Below are 26,696 nucleotides of genomic sequence, written 5' to 3' on the forward strand. Positions count from 1 at the left end.
TGTGGCCAGGAAGGGGAGGTGTGGGCAGGACTTGGAGCTGACCCCGCCTCTTCCGGGGATCTGGCGGCGGCGGCAGCGGCGTGTTACTGCCATGGCTGGGGAGGTTCGGTGGATCTACCGGGGAGATCCCCAGGAGGGGCAGAGCGCTCCGCTAGGTGAGACTCCCGGTGGAGAAGAGGAATCTGTCGCGTTGTGGTTGTGACTCCTTCAGGGCTCTTGTTCCGTTCAGCTTTACTGTATTTTGGCTTTGCAAGCCGGGAGCCCTGCAGGAGAGCCGGCGTGAGCAGCGTGATGGGGGTTGATGGTACGCGAGGATAGGGAAAAAGGTTCCGATTCCTCGAACTGGGTGGCCAGAGGTAGTAAGGAGGAACGGGAGGCGGGCGTGCCCTTGATCAAGTGCCATGGATGTACAGGTAGCCCTCGACTTTTTCATTTTCTTCCTGTTCAATTTCAGTTCAGTTTACAAATGGGAAACTGAAGAATCCTGAAAATATGAATTTCACTTTGTACAGAAGCAAAGACATCAATAATCCCAGAAAGAAGAATTATGCAATTGTGGTAATTACAAACTTGTTCCATGCTTTTGTGTTCATTTAAGTATGTTTAATATGTAATATATTTATGTTAAATATGTAATATATTTAAATATTAAATATGTTGATTACATGTATGGCATGCATGCTGAATAGAAGTGTGCCCCCTTTATGAAACTTAAGGCTTCATCAGGCAGTGCAATGATTCATGTCTATTGAAGTTCATATTTCCAATTTCCATAAATCCAATTTCCCTTTAAGATGTCTGCTTTGTGGGGAATTGATGTCACAAAGATGAAGGTTTATTTTTTATAACTCCAAGGAATGGAAGATCTTTTCAAATTGCTTCTTCTCATTCTACTACTGTATAAAGCCAAGTCTAGGGTCTGAGAATTTTAGCTGCTTCAGCACATAACTTTAAGAAACTATACAAGTGGAACCATGAAAAGTGCATACATGTTTGAGATATATTAAATAAAAACTGCTCATGATCATGTATTTTCACTGCCTAATAGTTTTGGTATAATTTATTGGGCATATGTTAGTTGCATATGTGAGTAGTAAGTCTGAAAGTTGTTCTTAGTATGTCCGTGCATATTAAATAATAGAAGAAACCATTTAACCATTAACCCCATTTTACCATCATGCAGAAATGAATATAATTGCTGTTTCAAATTCACTTCACTTTCACTTCACTTTTGAATTGAATATCTCTGGTAGCTTTTTGTGGAATTGCATTTGTTTTAAAATAATATATCATTAATACATGCAATGTAATTTACAGAATTAAAATGCCATAATGTCTGCTTAAAACATACAGAGTCAAAAGTCAGTTGATATATAAAATTTTAGTATATAATATACAATTCCAAAAAATTTGCTATATTTAAAAATAAAAAGCTTAGAGATGTATAGTTGCCTAGGGTCAAAAGCATTTAATAAAATATCATAGGCAAGAAAAAGAGTTCTCTATGTTCCTTGTTTATCTGCTTGAACTTATGTATATATTGCATTGCTTTCAGGATATCATTTTAATTAAAAATAATGGACAGTTTCTAATGAGTATAATCAGTAAACTCAATTTATATAGCTGGGCTTAGTAAACATTTAACTGGGAAAAGTGGGAAATATTAGAGGAGACTATAGATCTGCTTACTTGGCATTCATTTATACATTGTTGTAATAAATTCATACCTGGGATGTCTTACGATAAAGTGGAAAAACCTTCTGGAAAATGCCTTCACCTAGAAAACCAGCATCCATAGCTTATTGCTTTTTTCCCCCCCATTCAGAATGCAGAAACAGATCGCTTGTCTTATGTAGGAAGTAACTTTGGTGCAGGAGCCCTGAAATGCAATACTCTTTGCAGGTATAATGAATATGTCTATATCTCTCAAACCCACAAATTTATCAAATAATATTTATTTTATTTATATATAAATATATACAAATATATTTGCTTTCATTAACAAGTCAGAATTAGCCAAGCATTAACAGCTGCAGAATAACAGTATTGAGTTCCTCTCAGTGTTATGATATTTGTGATTCAAAATGATAAATAACACAGTCTCTTTTGAAGATTGATGGGACTTGAAAGCAAATCATAATGCATGTTTGAAAATATATTACAGTGAGGCTTCTGTTTGTTCAGAATAGAACAAATACTTTTGTTTTCTTTTATGGTAATTGTCTACTCCATTTTTTAAAGTTTTGAAATAGATGTACAGTATATGCTGTCTCAATCAATAATGTCAAGTTAACAGTTTAAAGTACAGGTAGTCCTCAACTTACAACCATTCATTTAGCAATCATTCAAAGTTGCAACAGAAAAAAGTGGCTTATGACTGTTTTCACACTTATGACCACTGCAGCATTTCCATGGTCACGTGATCAAAATTCAAATGCTTGGCCACTAGTTCATATTTATGACGGTTGCAGTGTCTTGGGGTCATGTGATCACCTTTGACAAGCAAAGTCAATGGGAAAGCCAGATTCACTTAACAACCATGTTACTAATTTAACAACTGCAGTGGTTCACTAAGCAACTGTGACAAGAAAGGTCGTAAAATGGGGCAAAGCATTAACAAATGTTCCGTTTAGCAACATAAATTTTGGGCTCAATTGTGGTCATAAGCCGAGGACTACCTGTAGTAGCTTGTACTATGGTTGACACAATCTGAAAGTTAGGGATGTAAAAGGAGGGAAAAAAAATAAGTATAAGTCACATAAAGAGCTACTTTGATGTTCCTTAGTGGTTAAGGCATCTGGCTAGAGACCTTGAACTCTTAACCTCACCTTAGTCCAAATGACCAGGCTGGGTCACACTCTCTCAGCCCTAAGAAGGAAGCAGTGAAGAAAACTACTTCCAAAATCTTGCCAAGAAAATTGAATGGGTTTGTCCAGGCAGTTGCCAGGGGTCAAAACTGACTCAAAGGCATCTCCCCCACCCTCTTGAATTCACGTAGAGTTTGTAGTGCAAATGATAAATCTAGGAAGAGTTGAATAATATTTGGTTCTAATGGAGCTACAGTAGTGGAGTTGATTTAGTAAACTGGGGGAAAGGAGAGCTAAATTGCTATCCAGTTCAGTCTTCAAGTAATCTTAGAGACTTCATAACAATTTTAAAGTACTATTTTACATTTTTTTTAAAGTAACATAAAGGAAAGAGAAGGGAGGGAAGGACGGAAGGAAGGAAGACACTAAATGCAAATTAATTTACTTCTTATTGCGAAAGTGGCAAAATCTGATGTGCTACATCCAATATTTTGCAAACTGAGCCTAATTTGTAATTTTCTGCCTTTGTCCCTTCTACTTCTTCGTCTACCCCCCACATCTACTTGGGAAATCCTCTATTACACTTTTAAGAGGTATAAAGAGAGTTGTAAAGGGGTTTTAAAAAACCATTCTATTGGAAAATGCTATTTCTGACACTTCTGAAGCCACAGACTAGCCATTCTAAATGCTTCTAAAATGAAAGAAAAACTACTCAACACCATCTTTTCCATTAGATATTTTGTCGGTGTTTTAGATGAACCCTCTGGGGAAATGGAGGTCTACAATGCAGAATTGTTCAACTTGCAGCCATTAATTTCAGGTAGGTAAAGCACGTGGTGTGTTTTTTTTTCTTTCTAATTTTAATCGTTGACATGGTTACTGGGAGTCAGAAAACATTTTTTTTTCTTTATTTACTTATTTTTCCCTCTTTAATTTTTGTGTAAATAACTTAAGACAGTTCAGAAGCCAGTGCACTTCTTGAGGGCACCCTTTTTTTTATTCACAGCCATCAATCAATCAATAAAAGTTATTTACTGCTTCATATTGGTTTTTTCCTATGCAGGACCTGGGAGATATTTTCCTTTATTGATTCACACAGAGCTCACTGAACGTTTAACAAGAACATTAGACACAGTGCTCATTCTGTTGTAGATTTTCAGAATACAAATGGAATTAAGTGGTCTACTGTACCAAATACTCCCAGACTGTAGAAAGTAACCCACAGAGTAGGTTCAGTTCAAGTTTTCCTAATGTGCTAGTTTTTTATTGAAAGGAATATTTAACATTTTAAAACTTTAATCCCCAAATTGTGTTCAGAAATACCGTGTTTCCCTGAAAATAAGACCCTGCCTTATATTTTTTTGAACCCTAAAATAAGCACTTGGCCTTATTGCCATGCGCTCAAAAGCCCAATTGGGCTTATTATCAGGGGATATCTTATTTGGGGGGAAACAGGGTAGTAAATTCCTGGAAGGATGTACTGCATGTGGTTTTTTTTTCTGAATTTGTTCCCATCTCTTGGTCAGGATTTGAGAATTATCTTGCTTGATGAAAGAAAGGTTGTGCTTTTAATAACATTTGTGACTGAAAAGATGCTATTAGATTTATCTGCAATGCACTATCACAGCTCCTACTACCCAGCATACATAATAATCCTTGATCAGAAGAATTTAAAAGAATATATTGATAATAGATAGCTAATATTTCTTCTTTCCAAGAGTGCTTAATCAGGAGTCTTGTTGATTTTGATTTTACTTTATTTTCTTCTGTTGTTTTTCTTAACAGATGATGTAGTAGATAATGACCTGTCAGAATATTTGGCTAAATCCTATAGAGAGAAGGTATGTCAAACAACTAGGATGCTATGATTGGAAAAGGTATTTTGATACCTTGCTGTATTAAAAGGCTTTTTGGTTTGTTTGTTTGTTTGTTTGTTTGTTTGTTTGTTTGTTTGTTTGTTTGTTTGATTTGTATACCGCCGTACTCCCAAAGGACTCAGGGCGGTGAACAGCCAAGCAATAAAATACATAAATACAAAAATTTAAAAAACCAGTTAAAATCAAATTAAATCATTTTGGCCCAGACAAATTAAAACACCCCAATAATTTAAGAACAGATTTAAAATTTATATATTAAAAGTGGGAGGAGATTAGGCCAAGCCTGCTTGATGGAATAAAAGAGTCTTCACAGCGCGGCGGAAGGTGCGCAGATCTGGGATCCTCCGTATCTCTGGGGGGAGCTCATTCCAGACGGTAGGTGCCCCCACAGAGAAGGCTCTCCCCCTAGGGGTCGCCAGCCGACATTGTTTGGCTGATGGCACCCGGAGGAGTCCCTCTCTATGAGAGCGTACTGGCCGGTGGGAGGCTATTGGTGGTAGTAGGCGGTCCCGTAGATAACCAGGTCCTAAGCCATGGAGCGCTTTAAAGGTGGTAACCAAAACCTGTTTATTTAGATTTGCCATGTAAATTGTAATAGTGTTAGGGTACATTTCAGCCCTATTTTTAAAAATGTCCTTATTCTGGACTATTTCTCTTTGCTACAATTTTGGCACATTTGCCATTCTTAAATACCGGTAATTTCAGTGTTTCTGTGTTTCAGTGTGTCAGGTTTCAGTCCAGCGTAATTCAAAAATGGAAACTTGAACACAGTCTTTAAATTCTATTGATATTTCATTTCCTCTCATCAGTCATTTCTAGTTTGAATGTCTAAATACATGCTGAGGTCATTCCATATGATTCATTCCCTTAAATAAGGAATCTAGTTTGATGGGAGACCATTGCTCAATCTTGGAGCATATCCTTTTTATACAGGTGCTGCTCATTTAACCGCCACTTGTTCAGTGACCGTTCAAACTTATGACAATAGTGGTAGCTACAACTGGTCATCATACTTGTAGCTGGCACAGCATTCTCATGTGATTAGGATTTGTGACCTTTCCTGCCAGATTCCCACGACAAAGTCAATGGGAAGCCAGCAGGAAGTCAGAAGTGATGGTCACATGAAGGCCTCATTTAACAATAGCCATTGGAACAACTGGAACTGTTGCCACTAAGCAGTGCAGTCGCATGATTTTTCAGCGTACGACCTTATCTCTTAACAATGGCGCTTCTGACTCCAATTAGCATTGTTAAGTGAGAACTACCTGTAGTGTACTTGGTCACTTTCCAGCTTCTCCAGATGAGATGTGTTTTTGGATAACACTGATGAAAGTGGCTTGGAAAATATCTGTTGCAGCAGCAATGTCAGCTATTGATAAGAAAGAATCCCATCGGAGGAACTTCTTATTCAGAATTAACTTTAGGGTTCATCTCATTAATCCTTGATAGCTTCAGGTCTCTACTTGAAAACATTGTGACCCCAAACATCTGGAATAGGAGTTTAAAAATTAATTCATGCAATTCCCTATACAGTATATATTGTTTTCATGTTGGCACTTTGTGAATTATCAACACTGTATTTTTCTCTTGTTTTTTGGTAACCAATTGTTAATAATAGCAATGCAAATGATAAAATGGTAATGGTAAAAGGAAAAAAAAAACGAGATCACCCCACTGAAAAATAGGATCTTTTCCCCCAAATGAAACCTTTCTAGGATATTGGGCTGTATTAAATAATAATACATTCTATAATTTCAGTGAAGTGTATCACAAAGCTGCCACTGAATTTTATGGACATATTGATGTGATTCATCACATGAAAATATTAACTTTACAAAGGGAAGAAATATTAAATACTTCTGTGTCATTTACTATCTCTTAACGTAACTTTTATTGCATTTAAAGATAATGTAAATACAATTTTTATCATTGCTTCATCCACAACTTTATCCTGGTTCTGCTTATAGCAGCAGATACGTGTGCAGTATAAAGTTGGCTCCCATTTAAAATCCAGGTTGATTAGAATGAGCAGCTTTCTAGCAAACCTGATTGAGTTTGCTATTTCAGCTACCTTTCTAAAAATGACTATTAAAAAGAGCTTTTAAAAAAGCTATTGAATCTAAAAAGATAATCGATTACTTAGAAGACAACTGATGTGTTCTATTTTCTTTCCTGCAAAATGAAGTTTGGAGGTGGGTTTGGAGTAATATTCTTCTAAGTCATGGGTGTCAAACTTGTGGCATCATGTTGCCATCACATGACGTTTTGCGACGTTTTTCCCATTCGCAGAGCTGGAGCAGGCATGGCCTACGCATGATGCATTCGGCCCGTGGGCTGCCAGTTTGACTCCCCTGTTCTAGGTTGTCTGGGCAGAAAGGGGCTTGACATTTTTAGTACTTTGTGTTCTTCCTAGCTGCTTCAAAACTGAATTTCCTCTGCAAGAGTGCCCAGTAGGAGTAGCACTTTGTGGCTTATATAGCAGTCTCTTGATAATTTTACAGGTAGATCTCTGCATTGAAGCCTTTGGAACCAACAAGCAGAGAAAAGCCTTGAATTCTCGGAGAATGAATGAGGTCAGAAAGGAAGTATTAAATAAAGCAGTGATTAAAGCTGCGGAAGATGTCATAGAGACAAAAGGTGTTGCTGGTAGGTATAAGAGCCATGAAATAAAGAATTGGAGCTGTAAGCCAATCTAAGATCTCTCTTTTTAATGTAATGGAGAAGTGTATTGCTGGTTATGTAATTTATTTTAAGCATAATCATAAAGGGACAACATTGCATGCTAATGAGTCTCATCTATCTAAAAATAATTATTAAATGCTAAAATTGTCTCTGTCCTGCCATTTACCTTCATATGATTCTCATCTGTGCAGCCTACTAATAATTTTATTTCCATTATTTGAACCAATGTGACTCCTTTTTAAATGTTTAAAAGATTCTTTATATTGCTTGACCATTTCAGGTATTTGCTACTATTGTTTTAATTTTTTGTTAAATGGCTCAGTATTGCTGCTTACACACACACACACACACACACACACACACACACACACACATATTCCAATGTAATTCAATGTAAAATATTTTAATATTTTTCAATTTCCTATTTTCTTGTTGGTTCTTTTAAAATTACAGGTTAGATTTTCCCTCCTTATGCCTCAAATTCTGGTATCCTATAACACCCCTGCAACTACCACATCTTTTCAAAGATAAATACTTACAATAAAATCATTTGTATCTTCAGTTTAGACAGTAGTGGCCAAAATTGTAGAAACCTTTTGGGAAAAGTGTATTTTTGAGGTTTGATGGATAATAACACCACTTTTTTTTTTTTTTTGGAGTTTCAAGATAATCATATTCCAGTGCTGCCTGGGAATAGCCCAAACCTTAACCCAATTGAAAATCTATAGAGCCGACTAAAGAACTGATCCAGCAATAAAACCCAGTTAATAGAAGCAATCATTAGATCTTGTTTTCACATCATAACAGCTGCAGAACTAAAAGACTTGGTTCACTCCATGGGAAAACATTCTAAGGCCGTAATTCATGCTAAAGGTTACCTACTAAGTATTAACTGACATGATAATTTTTGTATATCTCGTTTTTTCTACATTTCACTTTTTTCTTTATACTGTAACTGCTATTCTAATAGCAAATCCTTCATAAAAGTTATTGCATTACATTCTTGATTAAATTATCTTTCTAGTGATATATAATTTTATGATACTACTTAAAAAAAGTGGTGTTATTAGCTAGTTTTAGAAAATACATTTTTCCCAAAAGGTTTCCACAATTTTGCCACTACTGTAAGTGGCTGAATTGCATATCTTTATTTATTTAACTTTCTTCTGTGCCTTTCCAAACTGGGGTGTTTCTCCATCAGTTAGATTGTAGCTCTCATTTTAGAGTCCTCCAACCAGCATTGTGATTAGCTACAAAGCATAGAAATTGATAATATACAGATTTTGTATCCCTTACTGTCATTTTGGAATTTTCAAATGTTCATCCCAAGAAAAATATCTGGCTTTCTCTCTTTCACTCTTTAGGAGAACCCTAAATTCTTTCCTCTCCCCTTTCTGAAAAGCATTTGCACAGTTTTATTTATTCATAATTTTTATTTAAATCCTTTCTTCCAACTAATATGTTGACAATATTCTTAGGTTTGTTTAATAAGCATCTTGTACATTCATATTATTTCATATTATTTTACTTTACTTTTGTTTCAGTGTTTTAATTGGAATAGTTCAGTCTAAGCTGTTTTCTGAATGTCTAAAAATGATGGGAACTATATATATATTCCAACACATACAGAGAAAGTTGAGAAAGTCTCTTTAATGATTGTGGCATTAACTTTTTTCAAATAAACATCATGTTAAATAAATAAAGTATCTCCCTTTTTATTTGTTTTCAAAGCATTGGTTCATGATGCAGCAGAAGATGAGAAAACTGATGTCTCCTTGGTTCTTCCTCCCTGCCACGAAGATGCTAAAAATCCAGAGGATGTCTACAAGTTTGAAGACAGTATCCTTTATAAGCAGAATGAAGTATGAGAGAATGGAGAATATTAAAGAAAAAGTATGCCCCTCATTATTGAAGAGCACATGGAGGAGAGAGACCATGAGTTCTATTGCGAATATGTTGTACATACAACCAGAGTATCTAAAAACCATTGGTGCAGGGAGTTAGGGAAAGGAAACAGTTGCCAAGAATTGTTACCTTACTCATAAATGCCTTTGGAAAATCTTATCCTACACAAGAAAGGGGGAGAGAACTTTATCATAGTCACAGAGTAGAGTTGGACAACAAAGGTGATGTTTTTCTTCATTTCCAAAAAATTCTGACCTGATAGTATTCTCCTTTATTTGCTGCATCACTGATACATTCATTCTAAACCCTTCTCTCCTAAATATATGTTATCATCTTAAATCTTGCTAAGATACTAAAACAAGTTGAGCAGTCTTCCTTAACCCTATAACTTCTGATATAGAAAAGAGAGAGGGGAGAGGGGAGAGGAGAGGAGAGGAGAGGAGAGAATATAAATAGAAATAGAATAGAATAGAATATAGAATAGAATAGAATAGAATAGAATAGAATAGAATAGAATAGAATAGAATAGAATAGAATAGAATAGAATTTTTTATTGGCCAAGCGTGATTGGACACACAAGGAATTTGTCTCTGATAAGCTCACAATGTATATATAAACAGCAAGTAATAGGTCATAGTTACAATCATTAATCATACGTTACAAACAAGCAACAATTGATAAATCATAAGAAACCAATAGGAGAAGACAGTAGGGAAGATGAAAAGATAAGAAATGAGACAGTGCCGTGGGAATTAAGTGTTCAGCAGAGTGATGGCACTGTGATATGTTTGTTATTACAACTTGAGGGGAACTTTGGAAGTTGTATGCCCAACAAATTTGGAGGATTCCAAGCTGGAGACGGTTAGGAAAACATTTGTGCAGTTCACATCATCGTTTACTCTAAAACATCCTAAACGTATCTCCAGTCATTTCACCTGCTGAATATGAGGCACTTCAGGCTCCAGCTGCAGTTTTCATGAACATAACCGCAGCTGACATTCTCAAGATGACTGAAGAGAAAAGGTAAAGATCTTTCAAATACAATTCAGGGCAAAGTATTATTATTTAAATACATTATTTAAAATAGAAATGTAATTAGCAGTTAATTTTGTAAAGAAGGAACTGAAGACTGAAATATCAAGTGATGGGTGAGTCTTCATGTGTGAATAGCCATTCAAATTTAATGCAAATCCTCTGTTGCTTTTTGCCTTGAGGTGCTTTGCACATTCTAATGAAGGCTGTCAAATGGCATATATGGTTTTATCTTGTGTGATATTATTTTGTGGAATTAGCATAAGAAATGTTTCTAAGGTCTTCCACTTTGACAATGTGTCTGCCCCAAGTTAAAAGAAAATGTACAGGAAAACAAGGTTTTTATGATTTTATTATTGTGGTATCATGTATCATGTGAAATTCAGTATACGCACAATCATCCTTTCTAAGAGGGTTGTTTTTAAGAAAGTAAGAGGTTGCCTGTATCCAAAATAAGAGCATTTGTCCACTTAAGCTCAGTATTATCCACTCTCTGAATGGAAAGTATTCTCAACAATTTCAGATGGACCTCTTTCCAGCCAGTCTTTCCTGTACAGATAGTCCTCGACTTAGAACAGCTTGCTTAGTGATTGTTTGAAGTTACAATGACACTGAAAAAAGTGAGTTATGACCATTTTTCATGCTTAGGGCCACTGCAGCATCCGCCATGGTCACATGATTTATGTTCAGACACTGACTCATCTTTATGATGGTTGTGGTGTCCTGGGGTCATGTGATCACTTTTTGCAACCTGACAAGCAAAATCAACAGGGGGAACCAGATTCACTTAACAACCAGGTTATTAATTTAACAACTGCAGTGAATCAGTTAATAAATGTGACAAGAAAAGTCATAAAATGGGGCGGAACTCACTTAACAAATTTCTCACTTAGCAACATAAATTTGGGGCTTAATTAGGGTCGTAAATCAAAGACTACCTGTAGGTGCAGAGACTAAACATGGGTCCTATTGTATACAAAACAAATCAACCACTTCTCAGCTATCGCTCCCCATCTTTTAATTTTTTGGGGGTGGAGAACATGCCTTTAGGTGGGTATGTGGGTAGGATGTACACTTGTAAGTGTATAAAAGAAGGAATTATTAGCACTGGTTATGTCTTGAGCTGTAAAGAGAAGAAAATGAAAAAGAGGAAGAATATACATCTACTATTACAATACTTCTAACCCAGAAATACAGGTTGAGGGTTCACTTGTTTAAATCTGAGCAAAATATACACTGAAGCAGATAATATATAGTAGATTGTGCTGCTTTCTGTTTAAAGGGAGATGGTTTCTGTTAATATAAACTTTATTGCTTTGAATCCACAGAATTTTGTCAACTTGCAGCAGCTGAAATTGCAGCTCTTGCTAGCTACTTCCTAATTGCTTTTCAAAGTGTAAGATAAATCTTTTATGTCTTGCTTAGCTATTGTTCCTTTGTCTTGGATGGACTTAAATCCATGCCTTCAGATGAGAAGAGTTATGATCACAAAGCACGTTGCCTCTGGTTTTTTGACTGTCTTGTCAAGCTGAACTCACAAAAGATCGTTAAAAAGAAACGTAAGGCTCTTTTCTTTCTCTGATACCAAGTATATTTTTGATTATTTATTTGGGTTATATACTGCATGTCCTCCAGGAGCTGAGTTGTACATAATGTTCCTCCTCCTGTTTCTCTCCACAACAAATTTGTCAGGCAGAGTGGATAGAGAAAGAGGAATTGCCCAAAATCAGCCATTAGTCTTCCCTAGCTGAAGAGGATTTGAACCAGGATTTCCCAGTCCTAGTCCAAAACCTTAACTACTGCACCACATTGGCTCTCATTACAGAAGAGTGCCTAATCCTTAAATTAAACCAGAAAAGGTAAGTGCTCAGGTGGTTATTTTTCCCTTTCATATGTACTGAAGTCTGATTCCTAGAAATTTCAGTTAGCTGGAAATGGAGACCAGATCACCTCAGGCACTCCAAATGGAGAAAGGCTAATGTAATTTGATTTGTATAATTTTCAGGCAGTTTAATACATCTTCTAGATGAGGAGTCTCCAACCTTGGCAACTTTAAGCTTGGCGGACTTCAACTCGCAGAATTCCCCAGCCAGCTTTGAATTCTGGGAGTTGAAGTCCTTCAGGTTTAAAGTTGCGAAGGTTGGAGACCCCTGTTCTAGATTTCTATAAAATGTATAGGGACTGCATCCGTTAATTCTGAAGAGGGCAATGGATTCTGTTCTCTTCCCCCTCTTGATTCCACTGAACTCCATTCTGCTCTTCTGCAGCCATACTAACATGCTGTACTTTCAGCTATGTTTGGCAATTTGTTGTTTTTAAAATGAAAATTGATATTAAGTTTTTATATTCTGTAAGTTTTCTGTGTCCAGTATTCACTTTGTTTACAATGTCTCCACTTTGTAGAATGCAGACTCCTCTGGTCATTCTGATTCGTATTTAGATTGGAGATTTGAAGGATTTTAGAATGCTTAACTTTTTTATTTTCAATTGTAGATGCCATGGGCCCCACTTGTCCAGACATCATCAGCAAAAAGCTTGTGAAAACTTTCACAGCACTGTCTTATGGCAATGGCAGGTAAAAAAAACCCAGCCCTTTGATTTCTAGTCTAGTAAAATTTATAAATAGGAATAAATTGGTTTATTATTCTTTGGAGACTTACTAAATCATACAACATTGCCTAAAAAGGGATCAGAAGTAGCATGCAATTTTTTTTGAAATCAATAGAAAACAGATGTGTTTCTTTATTTTAAATATATTTCATACAGGAGGATCATGCCAAGAAATTGCTCAGAAATCCTTTGTAGTTGCAGTTAACTGAAACATACAGATGTTTGTTCTTAAAAAAGAGAATATAAGGAAACAATGGGAATAAAACACAATTGATATACTTTTTTGCTATTTTTCTTTTTGTGTCTAATATGCTTTTAATAATCCTGTGGAAGGCAGACCTTTTAACATTAAAGCACTATATTAGGGAACATTGTTCAGGAGTACCATCTCCCAGCTCTGTGCCCTGTCAAGGTTCAGGATTAAGATTATGTCTGTTTTTACTAAGCAACTTCCTCTCCCATTTTAAGAAGAAAAAAAAGATTGTATAAAATGGTAAGCAATAAATATCTTATTCCATTTTAAACTGCCTTATTTTTGTTGATAAAAATAGTTTTGTGCTGTTTTAAATTGGGCTTTTCTGAGTGTATTGTTAAAAAGGTGTGGACTGTGTAAATGATAATTGTTAGGCAAAAAATGATTGTTAGGCATGAAGATTTTGGGCAGAACTTTAAAGCTCTGTTCTGTAACTATTGAAAATCTTAAGAGCTTCCTGGGGCCCAGTTTGGTGAAGTGGTTAAAAGCACCAGGCTAGAAACGAGGAGATCATGTGGTTCTGGTCCTGCCTTGGACATAAAAGTAGCTGAGTGACTTTGGGCCAGTCACTCTTTCAGCCCTAAGAAGGAAGCAATAGCAAACCACTTCCCAGATGTAGCCAAGGAAACTGCAGGGACTGACTGGTCCAGCCATTTTCTAAGAGTCAGCAGTGATTTGAAGGAACATGCTGTATATTTTGCATGAGTCCCATATTTCATTTTACTTGTCTGCAAATTCTACATCTATAGGCAATCCACTCATAGGTTGCAATTAAAGAAGAATACGAAATGAAGCATCTAAAACAGAGATGCTTACATTATATAGACTGTTGAATTTGTATACTGCTGGCACAAAATACTGTGCGGAATATAGGAAACTTGTCAACCTTTTTTATTTTGCTGTTTTCTAGGAGGATGTAGAAAGAATATGTAGCAGCAAGGCTGCATAGTTTTTGTATCATTTTGTTTCTTATCCTTTTTTTCTCTCATTTTGTATTTCAGGATACAAAATCTAATTTCAGCTTCAATGAAAGTTAAGATAACAGCATATGCTATAGCTCTGGCTTTGCATATTAACCATTTTCAAACAAATCTGACAGTCTTGCAGCGAGATCTGAAACTACGTGAGAACAAGTAGGTTTAACAGCGCAATTGTATTTTTTTAATCTATTCTCTTACTAATGGGCTAAGAACTTCAGGGGCTCCACTCATTGGCTTTTGAGGTGTGCCTAAAAAACCATATGCTCCCCGATTATTTTGGGACTAGCCTTCCTGGGCCTTCCAAATGTTCTAGACTACAACTAGAACAACCATATCTTCTATTCAATAGGTTCTGCAGTCATGTGGCTGGGAATTATAGGGGTTGTAATTAACATTCCTAGGAATCAGGCTGACATTTCTCCCTTAAAAGGGAAAACATTTTTTCCCTAATCCTTAGGAACAGTGAGAAAATTAATGGATTTTTTTTTCAAGAACACCCTTATGATTAAATTCAACAAATGAACATCTAAAATAGTTCCTTAGTCTTGTATATATTGTTTCTGGAACACCAGAGTAGACAGATAACAAGGCAAAAAATAGGAGAGGCAAAAACAGCTGGTTCATTTCAGTATCTTCTATGGGGCAGATTAAGTATGATTATAACTTGAACTAGAGGAGCCAAACACGGACTATACAGGACAGATGGCAAATATGAACCCTAACTGTAAGTTGTCCTTTAGTACAAAATTTGTTTTCTCCTATATAAGGAGGTAACATTCATCCCTAGAAGAAAAATAAAATAGTACTCTGATGTTGTGGATATCCCATCTTTAGGTCATATAACTCATAGAAATTAGTCTTTGGAAGTTCTCACTGAAAACACATTTAACTTTAGCAAGATCAGTGTGGTACGTTTTTCCTATGAGCCAATATTGCATGGTAGGAAAAGGGGCCCCTTAGTTCTGATGCTGGATAACCAGCCTGTCTCAGCTGGTTATCCAGCATCAGCATCCAAAGTCTCAGCAATGAAATATCCATTGAAACTTCCCTTGGAAGCCATGTCAGTCAAATCCCAGATCACGTCTTTAACACCAAGAAAGCACATAAATTGCTAGGAAAAATAATCAAGAATGCTAATTGGTAATATGTGCCTACAGAGATAATTAAAAAGGGATGCTATTGGTATCACACATTAAGTTCCAGTTAAGATGACTTATTGCTCATGCCTACAGTATTCACAAGAATCTAGTCAATTAACAATCAACACTAAATTAGCGCTAAATTAAGAGTCAAGGGAAATCGAAAGAGGCTGGACTTAAGACCGTTATGGGAGTGTAATGACTCCAGGCTGATCATTCTCTTGACTCCATCCCCCCATACAAGTGCTGTATGCATGCAGATTACATTCCTATCACCATATTGCCATGCAGGTAGTCCTCGTTTAGCGACTGCCTTGTTTAAGAACCATTCGCAGTTACAATGCAATAACTTTACAGCCAATCCTAGCATTTACAATCTTTGAATGGTTGTTAAGCAAAAGAAAGCTGATGTAACATCATTAGTTGTTGTTTCACTTGGCAACCACTTTGCCTAATGACTGAGTTGCTGGTTCCAATTATGGTCACTACACGAAGTCTACCTATATCTTCCCCCTTTACATCTGACAGACAGAACTCCCTTGCCAACAATTTCCCCTCACATTTGACTGCATCCTATTTTATACTCAACCCTTTTAGTGTTTGTAATCGAGTGAAATGGCCTTTATGACCTGCTACTTGGTTATTGATTAGACTGTCATAAAGTAAATGATTCCAATAAGCTCCTTGGCAAAGTGCAAAGAGAAAGTACTCTTGAGGCTAAGTGTTTCTATAAAATACTGTATTTTTCGGAGTATAAGACGCACCTTAGTTTTTGGGGAGGAAAATAGGAAAAAATTCTGCCTACCAGATATTCATCTGGCTAGCGTCCTTAGTCTGGTCAGCTTCAGCACAATAGTTTGCTGGTTTTGAGCATTGGGGTTGAAAATCAGCTTCTAAAGCACAGCTGATCTTAGGAGAGAGAAGCAATGAGAAAAGCAGGGTAATAGATCGCTTTACTTGTTAGCGCCTCGTTAGGACTGGAAAAAAGCTTTGAAAAAGCTACATTCGGAGTATAAGACACACCCAAATATTCAGCCTCTTTTAGAGTGGAAAAAAGTGTGTCTTATATTCTGAAAAATACGGTATGCTGAAATCTGACTGAAAATGATGTTCAAGAGAGAGTGAGTGAGATGATAAACAATATAAATCCTAGATGTAGTTGAATAGGCTAAAGTGTCCACTTGGAAGTCCTGATTTGAGGTCTGAAAAGTGTGGCCAGTGACTGACTGCACTTGTGACATATTTACCCTCTACCATTTCAGTTCAGGCAGGCTTAGTCAACCTCTCCAATCTCTCAAGTGATGAAAAAAATGCCATGTTGCTTGACCTATCCATACAGGTAGTCCTTGACCATTCAAAATTCCCATGTCTGGGGTTAGTTACAACCTGGATTTGAAGTTCCAAAAGTTAGGCCCACCCCGTATTCACATGACTGCACTTCAGGTGCTTAGCAATTTGCAGTCATTTGCGGTGTCCAGTGGCCACATGATCACATTTTGAGTTTTGCCCCAAGACAGCATTTGCTTCTGGTTTTACCAGCTCACAGGAAACCACTGAGTGACCACTGCAAAAAATAAATAAATTGTAAAATCGGATCAGTCAACCCATTTTATGACCAACCCAAGTTATGCTCCTTTATGGTCATAACTTGAGGACTACCTGTATTTCATACAAGAGGTCAGTGGGGGAAATGATGTATGGTAATTCTGTCCAGTACAAATACAAAAAGCAAAAAGATGCTGGTGATTATTTTTTTTACTGCATTAAAAGAATGCAAGACATCTGTTCTCCATTTTTCAGAAATATTTTGGGTAGAATGTTGTTGCTTCTGGCAGTCTTTTCCAATCTCCAGCTGTATTGAACTACAACTCCCATCAGATGAGGCTTACAGTCCAATTCATCAGGAAGCCTCTGGTTAGAAAGGCTGGCTTGAGGCTTGGCTTTTCTTCAAACATGATAGGCTCTTGATTCAATCAGCTTTATTGCCTTGCTTTGTGAAAAGAAGTTTGCTGGCATCAGCAAAACCCCCAATTCTTTAGCCCAAGGAGTTTAGAATATAAGTTATGGCTGTAATCTGACAGTTAAAGGAGGGAAAGGAATAGGAAAAAGCCAAAGTCACAAACTGCGAAGAGAAAACTGCTAGAAGAAAAAAGAAACCCTTTGAGCAGAACAGTCTTTATAACTGACATTTTCTCTTTTAATGCAGAATACTTGACATTGCCAAGGCGATGAGACTGAAGATCAGCAAAAGCAAAATCCTCTCTGGATTTGAAGAGCACAAATTAGGGACCTTATGCTTGCCTTTACCTGTACAGAAGATGCCCCAGCGCAGCAGGAAACGCAAACTAAATTAAGAATGTTTTTTCCTCTAGGATTTACAACAAGCTGGACAAATTTATGGATAATCTGAACAGAGCTACCATTTCATTGTCCTGAAAGGACTGGAGAGATTTGTACTTGTAGTTATACATTTTTGTTTCTCTCGAGTTGTTTAGCAGAGATCTGCACTTTTACTGAAGTGCTATGTTGTCCTTTGTGATATTTGAACATTCGGCATCTTGGTTCAAAACAGCCATATAGGAATAGTTTCCTCTATCCATGTAAAATATTTAAAATGTGAGCATGACTGAATATTTACAATGTTTAACATTAACATTAAATATTTTAATGTTTAAAATGTTCCTTGTTTTTTGGTAATAAACATTTTTTAAAATTACCTGTGCTTAATCATTTTCATTTAATTATGTATTTTGTTGTAACATTCCTAATTTTTCTATAGTTCTTGGGTTAATTTCTAGGCTCCTTTCTGCTTTTTATCTTCTTGTATTTGTTTTTATAGAAATGCAGCTGAACTGTTTTCTTTAAAGCAGTGTATGGTTTGAATGATCTAAAAACACACATTTTACCTGTGATCAGGGCATGGAAAGTAGGCAGTTGCTATAAAGAAGAGATGATATATCATTCTTCTCCAACCTGGTCACCTATAAACATATTGGCCATCAACTGTCATCAACTAGCCAACAAAACTGAATAATTGTTTAGTAATTATTTATTAAGAGAGTTTGGTTCTTAGGGCCAGAGAGCTATCATCTGTCTCTTTGGTTCTTCCCACACTGTAACTTACATTCCTTCTCCATAATGCCCAGTCTCTTAAAATACCTACAAAGTGAACCATGTTTTATAAACAGACAAGCAACACTTATATGCACACATTATATTTGGTTGACATTGGTCTATTACTAACCTTCATGCAGCTAAAACTTTCTATGGTGGGCTGGAGTTATAAATAGTACTAATAAAGCCAAGTTCATATAAACTGAATTTTGGAGGCATATGCAGTATCTGAGTTCTTCCCTGGCTCCCACCTCTCTCACGCACCAACTTCTTGCAGAACACTTAAGAAATTTCTCTTCATTGTGCAGTTAATTGAAGAACCCTCTTATTCTTTGCCTCTTGTCACCTTCCATAATGTAGCAGGGGGAAAAAAATCAGCAAAATCTCTGCATTTAAAATAAAATATTTTTTTTATTTTGTAGTACACAGATTTTCCTTTATAAAACTTTTCAAAGAGTAGTTTGCATTTCTTTTAACAAGATACATGTTAAACAAGATACCAGATTATCACCCAGCCCAGCTTTACAAGCTTAAAACGTATTAGTGGTCAATTCCAGTTAAGCTAAAATGCTTTAAGAAGTGGTCTATGGCTCAATGCACTTTATTGCTGACAGTGCAGTCTCATGTCTGTTTGGAAGTGAGATTATAGCAGAGTTTACTACAAGGTGTGTGGTACAAAATTGCAGCTTAAAAATCAAAGAACTGAGGCAATTAAGTTAATGGCATCTAATTTTTAACAAGACATTCAATTGATTGTTTACAATGGACTGAGAACCGTCAATGACTTGTCTGTGATTGTAACTCATGAGGGAATACATCATACTGGGAATATTGGTAGTGAATTCACAATCTGTTGGTAGTTAGAAAAGCTATGTCTATTAAGTAAAACGTTTCCTGATCCTGCAACAGTAGGTCCTAGTTCATTCTCTCTACTCCTTGCTTAAGAAGACTTAAGAGAACTGGAAAACGGGCTTCAGAGAAAAAGCCCAACTGGCAGTTTTCCCCACTTTCCACTCAGGGAAACACTTTCTGCACCTGATAAACTGGATCCAGCCCTGTAACAATACTTCTGGCTTGCTTATTTTGCTGACTTGCAGCTTAAGCCAATGCATATTTATTCCAAAATGGAATGGTTAACAATTGGATTTTCCTACATGTGCGTAGGATTTCAGCCCCAGCTGCAAAGAATTTCTACAAAACCATGCTATTTGTAGGTCACACTTTTTAAACAGGTTTTTTTTTTGACAATTATCCATACATATGAAGATCACAAAACCATAAATCCATGTGCAGATAACATTCTTTTCTCCTATTAACAGTGCTTCTTTTTGAAAGCCTCCTTTTTTTACTGTTTTCTAGGAAATGATGAGCAACTGTAAAATATTAAACACATAACAAATTTATTTATTTATTTATTTATTTTTGAATTTGTATACCGCCCTTCTCCCTGAGGACTCAGGGCGGTGAACAGCCAGATAAAAACACCAGATACAAATATTAAAACACATTTAAAAATATATATAGATTTGGCCCCGTTAATTAAAAACGATCAGCAAAACAGAACAATTAATAAAACCCTTAAAAAGAAATTAAGCCAGCCCGGCTTGTTGAAAAAAGAAAGTTTTAAGGGCACGGCGGAAGGCACTGAGGTCATGGATTCTCCTTATCTCAGGGGGCAACTGATTCCAGAGGGTAGGTGCCCCCACAGAGAAGGCCCTCCCCCTGGGGGTCACCAGCCTGCATTGTTTGGCTGATGGCACCCCGAGGAGGCCCTCTCTGTGGGAGCGCACGGGTCGGTGGGAGGTCGTCAGTGGCAGTAGGCGGTCTCGAAGATAGCTAGGCCCTATGCCATGGAGCGCTTTAAAGGTGATAACCAACACCTTGAAGCGCACCCGGAAGACCACCGGGAGCCAGTGCAGCTCGCGCAGGAGCGGTGTTACATGGGAGCGCCACGCTGCTCCCGTCACTACCCGCGCTGCTGCGTTCTGGACCAGTTGGAGCCTCCGGGTGCTCCTCAAAGGGAGCCCCATGTAGAGAGCATTGCAGTAATCAAGGCGAGAGGTCACGAGGGCATGAGTGACTGTGCACAAGGAATCCCGATCAAGAAAGGGCCGCAACTGGCGGATCAGGCGAACCTGATAAAAGGTCCCCCTGGTTACAGCCGTCAGATGTTCCTCCAAGGACAGCTGTGTATCCAGGAGGACTCCCAGATTGCGAGCCCTCTCTGTGGGGGCCAAAGACTCGCCCCCAATAGTCAGTGATGGAGTCAACTGACTATATCGGGATGCCGGGAACCACAGCCACTCAGTCTTGGAAGGGTTGAGCCTGAGCCTGTTCCTCCCCATCCAGATCCGTACAGCCTCCAGGCACTGGGACATCACTTCAAGGGCATCGTTGGGGTGGCCTGGGGTGGAAATGTACAGCTGAGTATCATCAGCGTACTGATGGTATCTCACCCCAAAGCCACGGATGATCTCGCCCAGCGGCTTCACATAAATGTTGAACAGGAGGGGCGAGAGGACCGACCCCTGAGGCACTCCACATATAAGAGGCCTCGAGGTCGACCTCTGCCCCCCTGCCAACACGAACTGCGACCGGTCGGAGAGAAAGGAGGAGAACCACCGTAACACGGTGCCCCCCATCCCCAACTCTTCCAACCGGTGCAGCATGATACCATGGTCGATGGTATCAAAAGCCGCTGAGAGGTCTAACAGGACCAGAACAGAGGAGCAACCCCTGTCCCGAGCCCTCCAGAGATCATCAACCAACGCGACCAATGCCGTTTCCGTGCTGTGCCCAGGCCTGAAACCAGACTGGAACGGATCCAGATAGGATGTTTCCTCCAGGAATTGCGGGAACTGTCGCGCGACCACACTCTCAACAACCTTCGCCAGGAAGCGAAGGTTGGAGACAGGACGGTAGTTGGCCAATATTGCTGGATCCAGGGACGGCTTCTTGAGGAGAGGCCTCACCACCGCCTCCTTCAAGGCCGCGGGGAAGTAACCCTCACTCAACGAAGCGTTGATAATACCCTGGAGCCAGCCTCGTGTAACCTCCCGGGAGGCCAGTACCAACCAGGAGGGACACGGGTCCAGTAAACATGTGGCCGCACTAAGTCTCCCCAAGATCCTGTCCACATCATCGGGAGTCACAGCATCAAACTCCTCCCAGATAACATTCTCAGGACTATTCCTCGTCACCCTGCCCTGATCTACCCAGTCAGAGTCCAAGTCCCCCCGGATCTGAGCGATTTTGTCATGCAGGTATTGTCCGAAATCCTCCGCCCTGCCTTCCAATGGATCCTCCCGCGCTCCCAGATGGAGCAGGGAGCGGGTTACCCTGAACAGGGCGGCCGGACGATTCCCTGATGACGCAATAGAGGCGGAAAAGTAATTAAACTTTGCCGTCTTTATCGCCACTAGGTAGGTCTTAATATGCGACCTTACCAGTGTTCGGTCAGATTCAGCGCGACTGGCCCTCCAACCGCTCTCTAGGCGTCTTTTCCGGCGTTTCATCTCCCTCAGTTCCTCGGTGAACCAAGGAGCCGCGAGGGATCGACACCGGGTCAGAGGCCGCAAAGGCACGACTCGATCCAAGGCCCCACCAGCTGCCCGGTCCCAGGCAGCTACTAGGTCCTCGGCCGAGTCGTGTGCCAGATCATCAGGAATTGGCCCAAGCTCCGTCTGGAACCTATCAGGATCCATCAGGCGCCTGGGGCGGACCCATCTAATTGGGTCCGCCTCCCTGCGGCGGGGTGTAGCGGTACGAAGGTCCAGACGAAGGAGTGAGTGATCTGACCATGACAAGGGTTCCATATCTATATCCCCTATAACAAGATCACTCAACCACTGGCCAGAGACAAAAATCAAGTCTAGAGTGTGTCCCCCCCCGTGAGTGGGGCCATGAACTAACTGGGTCAGGTCCATGGCCGTCATGGAAGCCATGAACTCCCGAGCCATCCCAGACGTTTCACCAACGGATGGCAAGTTGAAATCACCCATGACCATAAGCCTGGGTGTATCAACTGCCACCGCGGCTATCACGTCGAGTAGCTCAGGCAGGGCTGCTGCCACGCGGCAGGGAGCCAGGTACGCAAGCAGCAAGCCCATCTGAACCCCATGACCCCATCTCACGAAGAGGGACTCACATCCGACAATCTGAGGCACAGTGGTCTCCCTCGAACCAAGACCTTCTTTAATAATAACCGCCACCCCCCCGCCCCTCCCCTGGGCTCTCGGTTGATGGTATGCTCTGAAACCTGGTGGGCACATCTCGACCAGAGGGACACCTCCCTCCGGTCCCAACCAGGTCTCCGTAATACCTGCCAGGTCCGCTCCCCCCTCCTGGATAAGATCGTGAATGAGGGGGGCCTTATTTACCACAGACCTAGCGTTGCACAGCATCAATCGCAGGCCCAGGTCCTGAGTATCTAAGCCACCTAGTATCCGAGGGGAGCCTTGGGGGCCGGGGCGCGCAATTGCTCTCAGACAGCGAGTGCGCGTCCCCAACACATGATGTGGCCCCCTGCTCCCGCCATATCTGCCCCTCCCAGCCACCGTGCAGATGGTATTTCCCTCCGCCCCCTCCCCATTCCCTCGTGCAATGTCCTCCAAACCGTTACCCAGTGCCGGGCTCGGCTCTGACCTTGGTGGATTACCCCCTCCATCCCCTTTGGTCGTCCTCCCGGTTCCCCTTAAAAAATTATTAAAAACCCTAATTAAAAAACCCCTTAATCCCCGCTTTGAAACATGAGAAACTCAAGGCCTCCTTTGTTCCAGGTTCAGTCTCTGGCATCTTCAACTTAAAAGAGATAGAGTAATCTAAGATCCTACCCAAGCTGCTATGACTAGAGTGAAGAGGACTGAGTTTTCTATATTTAATATAGGGCAAAATTCTATGCCCCATTCAAACTCAGTGGTATTTATAAATGTGTGTTGTTATGATCTGTTGGTTATCTCAAGAGCACTGTTCCATGTTCTGACAATAGAAGATAAGATGTAACTGAATAAACCAAAATGCTATTGTCTCCTAATCAAGTGCTCCGGACCATTCTTCTACCAGAGATCAATTACACCTTACCAACTGAGAGCTTGTGAGATTTATTTCCATGCTACAAATGCATCTTAGTGGCAGTGTGCACTACAGTAGACTTGTCTAGGCTTCAGATCAACAGAGACCCTCACAGTCTCCTCTGAAAACAAAGTCAATAGAGGATTTTTTTCAGTTTATGTCCTATAATTGTGTCCTTTTTTTTCACCTTGAGCCAGAGCTGATGCAGCAATAATTCAATAATACATACAACCTCTACAACAGGGGTGTCAAACTCAAGGCCTGGGGGTCAGATCCAGCCCGGCCCATGGGGCTTCCCTGGAAAAAGGGCCCGCTGTGCCTCTGCCAGTGAAAATGGAGCCCTCCTGACCTTTGTTTTCACTGGTAGAGGGTGGCACGAAGCTGTTGCACCTGAAAATGGAGCTTAGGAGCCCGTTTTCGCTGGCAGAGCGCTTGGGCCACCACAGGCGCCTCCGACATAAGTGATGTTGAGCTGGCCATGGCCACCATGGCCACAGCCACATGCTCCCCCAAGTCAAACACAACCCTGATGTGGCCCTCAATGAAATCTAGTTTGACACCCCTACTCTACATTATTAGAGCACCAATCACACCCTTTTCATTTCGAACGCTTGTTTTAATTACAGTCGTATGGCAGACCCAGATGATTCTTCAAAGTCCTGAGATTTTAACCTACTACATTATTGCTTGCCACATAACTGTTAAAACAGGTACAAGCTCTGTGAAGTAAAGAAAAATGACAAGGCTAGTTCACTTTGGTCCCTTTAAAATACGTTCATTACTTATCCTTGAGAATTTCATTAAAAACTCTCCAAGAAATCAACTTGCTGAGTGACCATATCTTGCTTCCTCTAAGATATTAGTTTGAAAAAAGGCAATCACCCACAATCTAGACCAGGCCTGTCAAACTGGTGCCTTGCGGGCTGGATACGTCACACACAGGCCACGCCCACCCTGGCTCTGCAAAGGCAAAAAGCGTCGTGATCGAGTTTGACACCCGTGATCTAGACCAATGAGCTCCAAGAAATATTTTGCCCAGGATTGTTCTTTTGAAAATCGATACACGCAGGTAGTCCTCAACATATGACCACAGTTGAGCCCAAAATTTCTGTTGCTAAGCAAGAAAGTTTTGCCATTTTAAGCAAGATTGAGTTTTGCCATGTTACCACCTTTCTTGCCACAGTTGTTAAGTGAATTACTGCAGTTAAGTTAGTAACATGGTTCAGTGAATCTGGCTTCCCCATTGACTTTGCTTGCCAAAAGGTCGCTAAAGGGGATCACATGACCTCGAGATGTGGCAACCATCATAAATACAAGCCAGATGCCAAGTGCCTCAATTTTGATCATGGGGCAATGGGAATGCTGCAATGATTGTGTGAAAAATGGTGATGAGTTACTTGTTTCAATGCTGTTTAAGTTCAAATAGTTACTAAACAAGTGTTTGTAAGTCGAGGACCACCTGTATTAAATGCTTATAAAGGCACAGTATACTTTCAATTTGCCACTTGTGTATAAAACTATGTTCAAGTTCTGAACAGCCCCTAAAGTTACTGGAAGCTGCTTCTAGAAGTCCATTTTCTCATTTTTAAGAGTTTATTTTAAATCCAGCATCACCATATTATGGCAATGTTGGTATTAACAAAATTACAGAAAGATCTTCGCTAGTGTACAAGTTATTCTTTTGCTGAAAACTCCAAAAATAAAAAAATCCACCACTCCGCTTTGAGGGATCTTATTTTCTTCCTAGAAAACCCACACCCTACTGCATTTTGATAAGAATTCTAACTCATCTCTGCTTTATGTAATTTTACATATATTTTGCCATATTCCAGATCTAATACTCTAGAACCTTAAACAATGTTCATTATGTCTACTGGTAACTCCACCCTGCTATTTTCAGTGGGACTTACTCCTAGATAAATTATATATGTTCCCTCTGTGTGTATTGGATGACAACTCCAATCATTGCAAAAACATGCTGCTTTGGATGATAGGTTCAGCACGTCTAGAAGGCACCAGAGGGGAGATAAAAATCATACACAACAGCCAAAACTGGGCTCTTTTCAATATAGAAGAAAGGAACTCTTGTTTCTGGAATAAAAGAAAATTAATTTCAAGCTAGGTCAAGGTACTGATGCCAAGCAGGCCAACAAATAGGTCAAGGCACCCAGGATTTCAGTGACATTAAACTAAGTGGCTTTTTGGCAAATCGATAAGAGTGTAAACTTAAGTGAATCCCTATCCACTCCTCACCTACACATTATATAAATAGCAAGTGATGTTGTAATTGCAAGAATGGATACAATTCCTTCTGATAATATTGCTTGCACATCACTCCTACTTAGAGCCATGTTGAAAGGTGTTAACAGAAGCAGAAGAAAGGAAGGTAAAAAATTATCTGGGAATTTAATACCTCACACAGAAAGCAGCCTTCCTCTTCCCCTCCTTTGCAACTATTCCTTTTGAAAATCCGTATGAGGCAAAAATGCAAGTAGATGACCCTCAAATGCCTTTGAGACATCACAGTTATTAGATCAATCCCCTCCCTTAGTTAGATGTAATTCTGAATAATCAGTTCGACAAAGGAAAGGCATAAGCAGGCATAAGAAGCAACCATATCTTTTGATACTGCAAACATACCACTTTCTAAGGAATGAACTTGGGCCTGATGCAAGGATGCAGATGTGAAAGCTGAGGCAAGCTCTCAAAACACTCAATAGGGCATAGTCAGCTGGTCAAGGTTGTAGTTGGCTACAGTTCCTTGTCTAGTCACATTCCCATTAATTCTTATGTACTCACAATGCTAGCCAGTCAGCTAAAAAAACATTTGGATGTGAATTTGTTCAATGTTGCAGTGAACATAATCAGGAAAATGGAGGCAAATCTGCAAACCATCACAGAATAGTGCAGAAGATACTACCATTGTTATGACAACCCCCATCTACTCTAGCAGCTATCCTGGCTGTCACGTTTGATCCTTTTTGGCTGCTTCCAGCTGTTGACACCCCTCGAGACGATTCTTCTATGTGAGGCCTGGCTGGAGGGTTCTCTAAGGTCCAGGCAACATCAGACCTGAAGAACAGAAATACCACAGTCATTGGTGCTTCCCTCATATGGTACAGGAAATACATTTGGTCTGCATTTAAGGAAACCTATGTCAGGAAAGAATTCATTTTGTAGCTCAAATTTTCTAAGCTTAGTAAGTTTGAGACATGTGAGAGTACAAT

At 39.4% G+C, this 26,696-nt stretch overlaps 2 protein-coding genes across 2 annotated transcripts in view; one reads left to right on the forward strand and one right to left on the reverse strand.

The window, feature by feature from the left end:
* On the forward strand, positions 1-18,001 carry POLR1E (RNA polymerase I subunit E). The gene is made up of 12 exons (XM_034410770.2): positions 1-155; positions 455-558; positions 1,826-1,902; positions 3,542-3,627; positions 4,593-4,648; positions 7,186-7,330; positions 9,098-9,205; positions 10,198-10,294; positions 11,729-11,862; positions 12,797-12,878; positions 14,168-14,299; positions 17,492-18,001. Exons 1-12 carry the CDS (start codon positions 92-94, stop codon positions 17,637-17,639), a joined length of 1,233 nt encoding a protein of 410 aa, XP_034266661.2. The 5' UTR covers positions 1-91; the 3' UTR covers positions 17,640-18,001.
* An 8,071-nt stretch (positions 18,002-26,072) lies between these two features.
* The window catches only part of FBXO10 (F-box protein 10), a 40,658-nt gene continuing 40,034 nt past the window's right edge, over positions 26,073-26,696 (reverse strand). The window contains exon 11 of the mRNA XM_034410771.3: positions 26,073-26,541. Coding sequence (XP_034266662.2) covers positions 26,364-26,541 — 178 coding nt within the window. The 3' untranslated portion in view covers positions 26,073-26,363. The remainder of the gene's footprint in view (positions 26,542-26,696) is intronic.

This window comes from Pantherophis guttatus, chromosome 2 (genome assembly GCF_059756535.1).
Source record: "Pantherophis guttatus breed Tessera chromosome 2, ASM5975653v1, whole genome shotgun sequence".
NCBI lineage: Eukaryota > Metazoa > Chordata > Lepidosauria > Squamata > Colubridae > Pantherophis > Pantherophis guttatus.

What these genes read in the sequence shown, in the direction of transcription:
- POLR1E (XM_034410770.2), top strand. Translation starts at nt 92, where the DNA reads ATGGCTGGGGAGGTTCGGTGGATCTACCGGGGAGATCCCCAGGAGGGG. An exon ending in GGGGCAGAGCGCTCCGCTAG is followed by an intron (nt 156 to 454) that starts GTGAGACTCCCG and finishes GTTCAATTTCAG; the next exon opens with TTCAGTTTACAAATGGGAAA. An exon ending in AGAGACAAAAGGTGTTGCTG is followed by an intron (nt 7,331 to 9,097) that starts GTAGGTATAAGA and finishes TTGTTTTCAAAG; the next exon opens with CATTGGTTCATGATGCAGCA.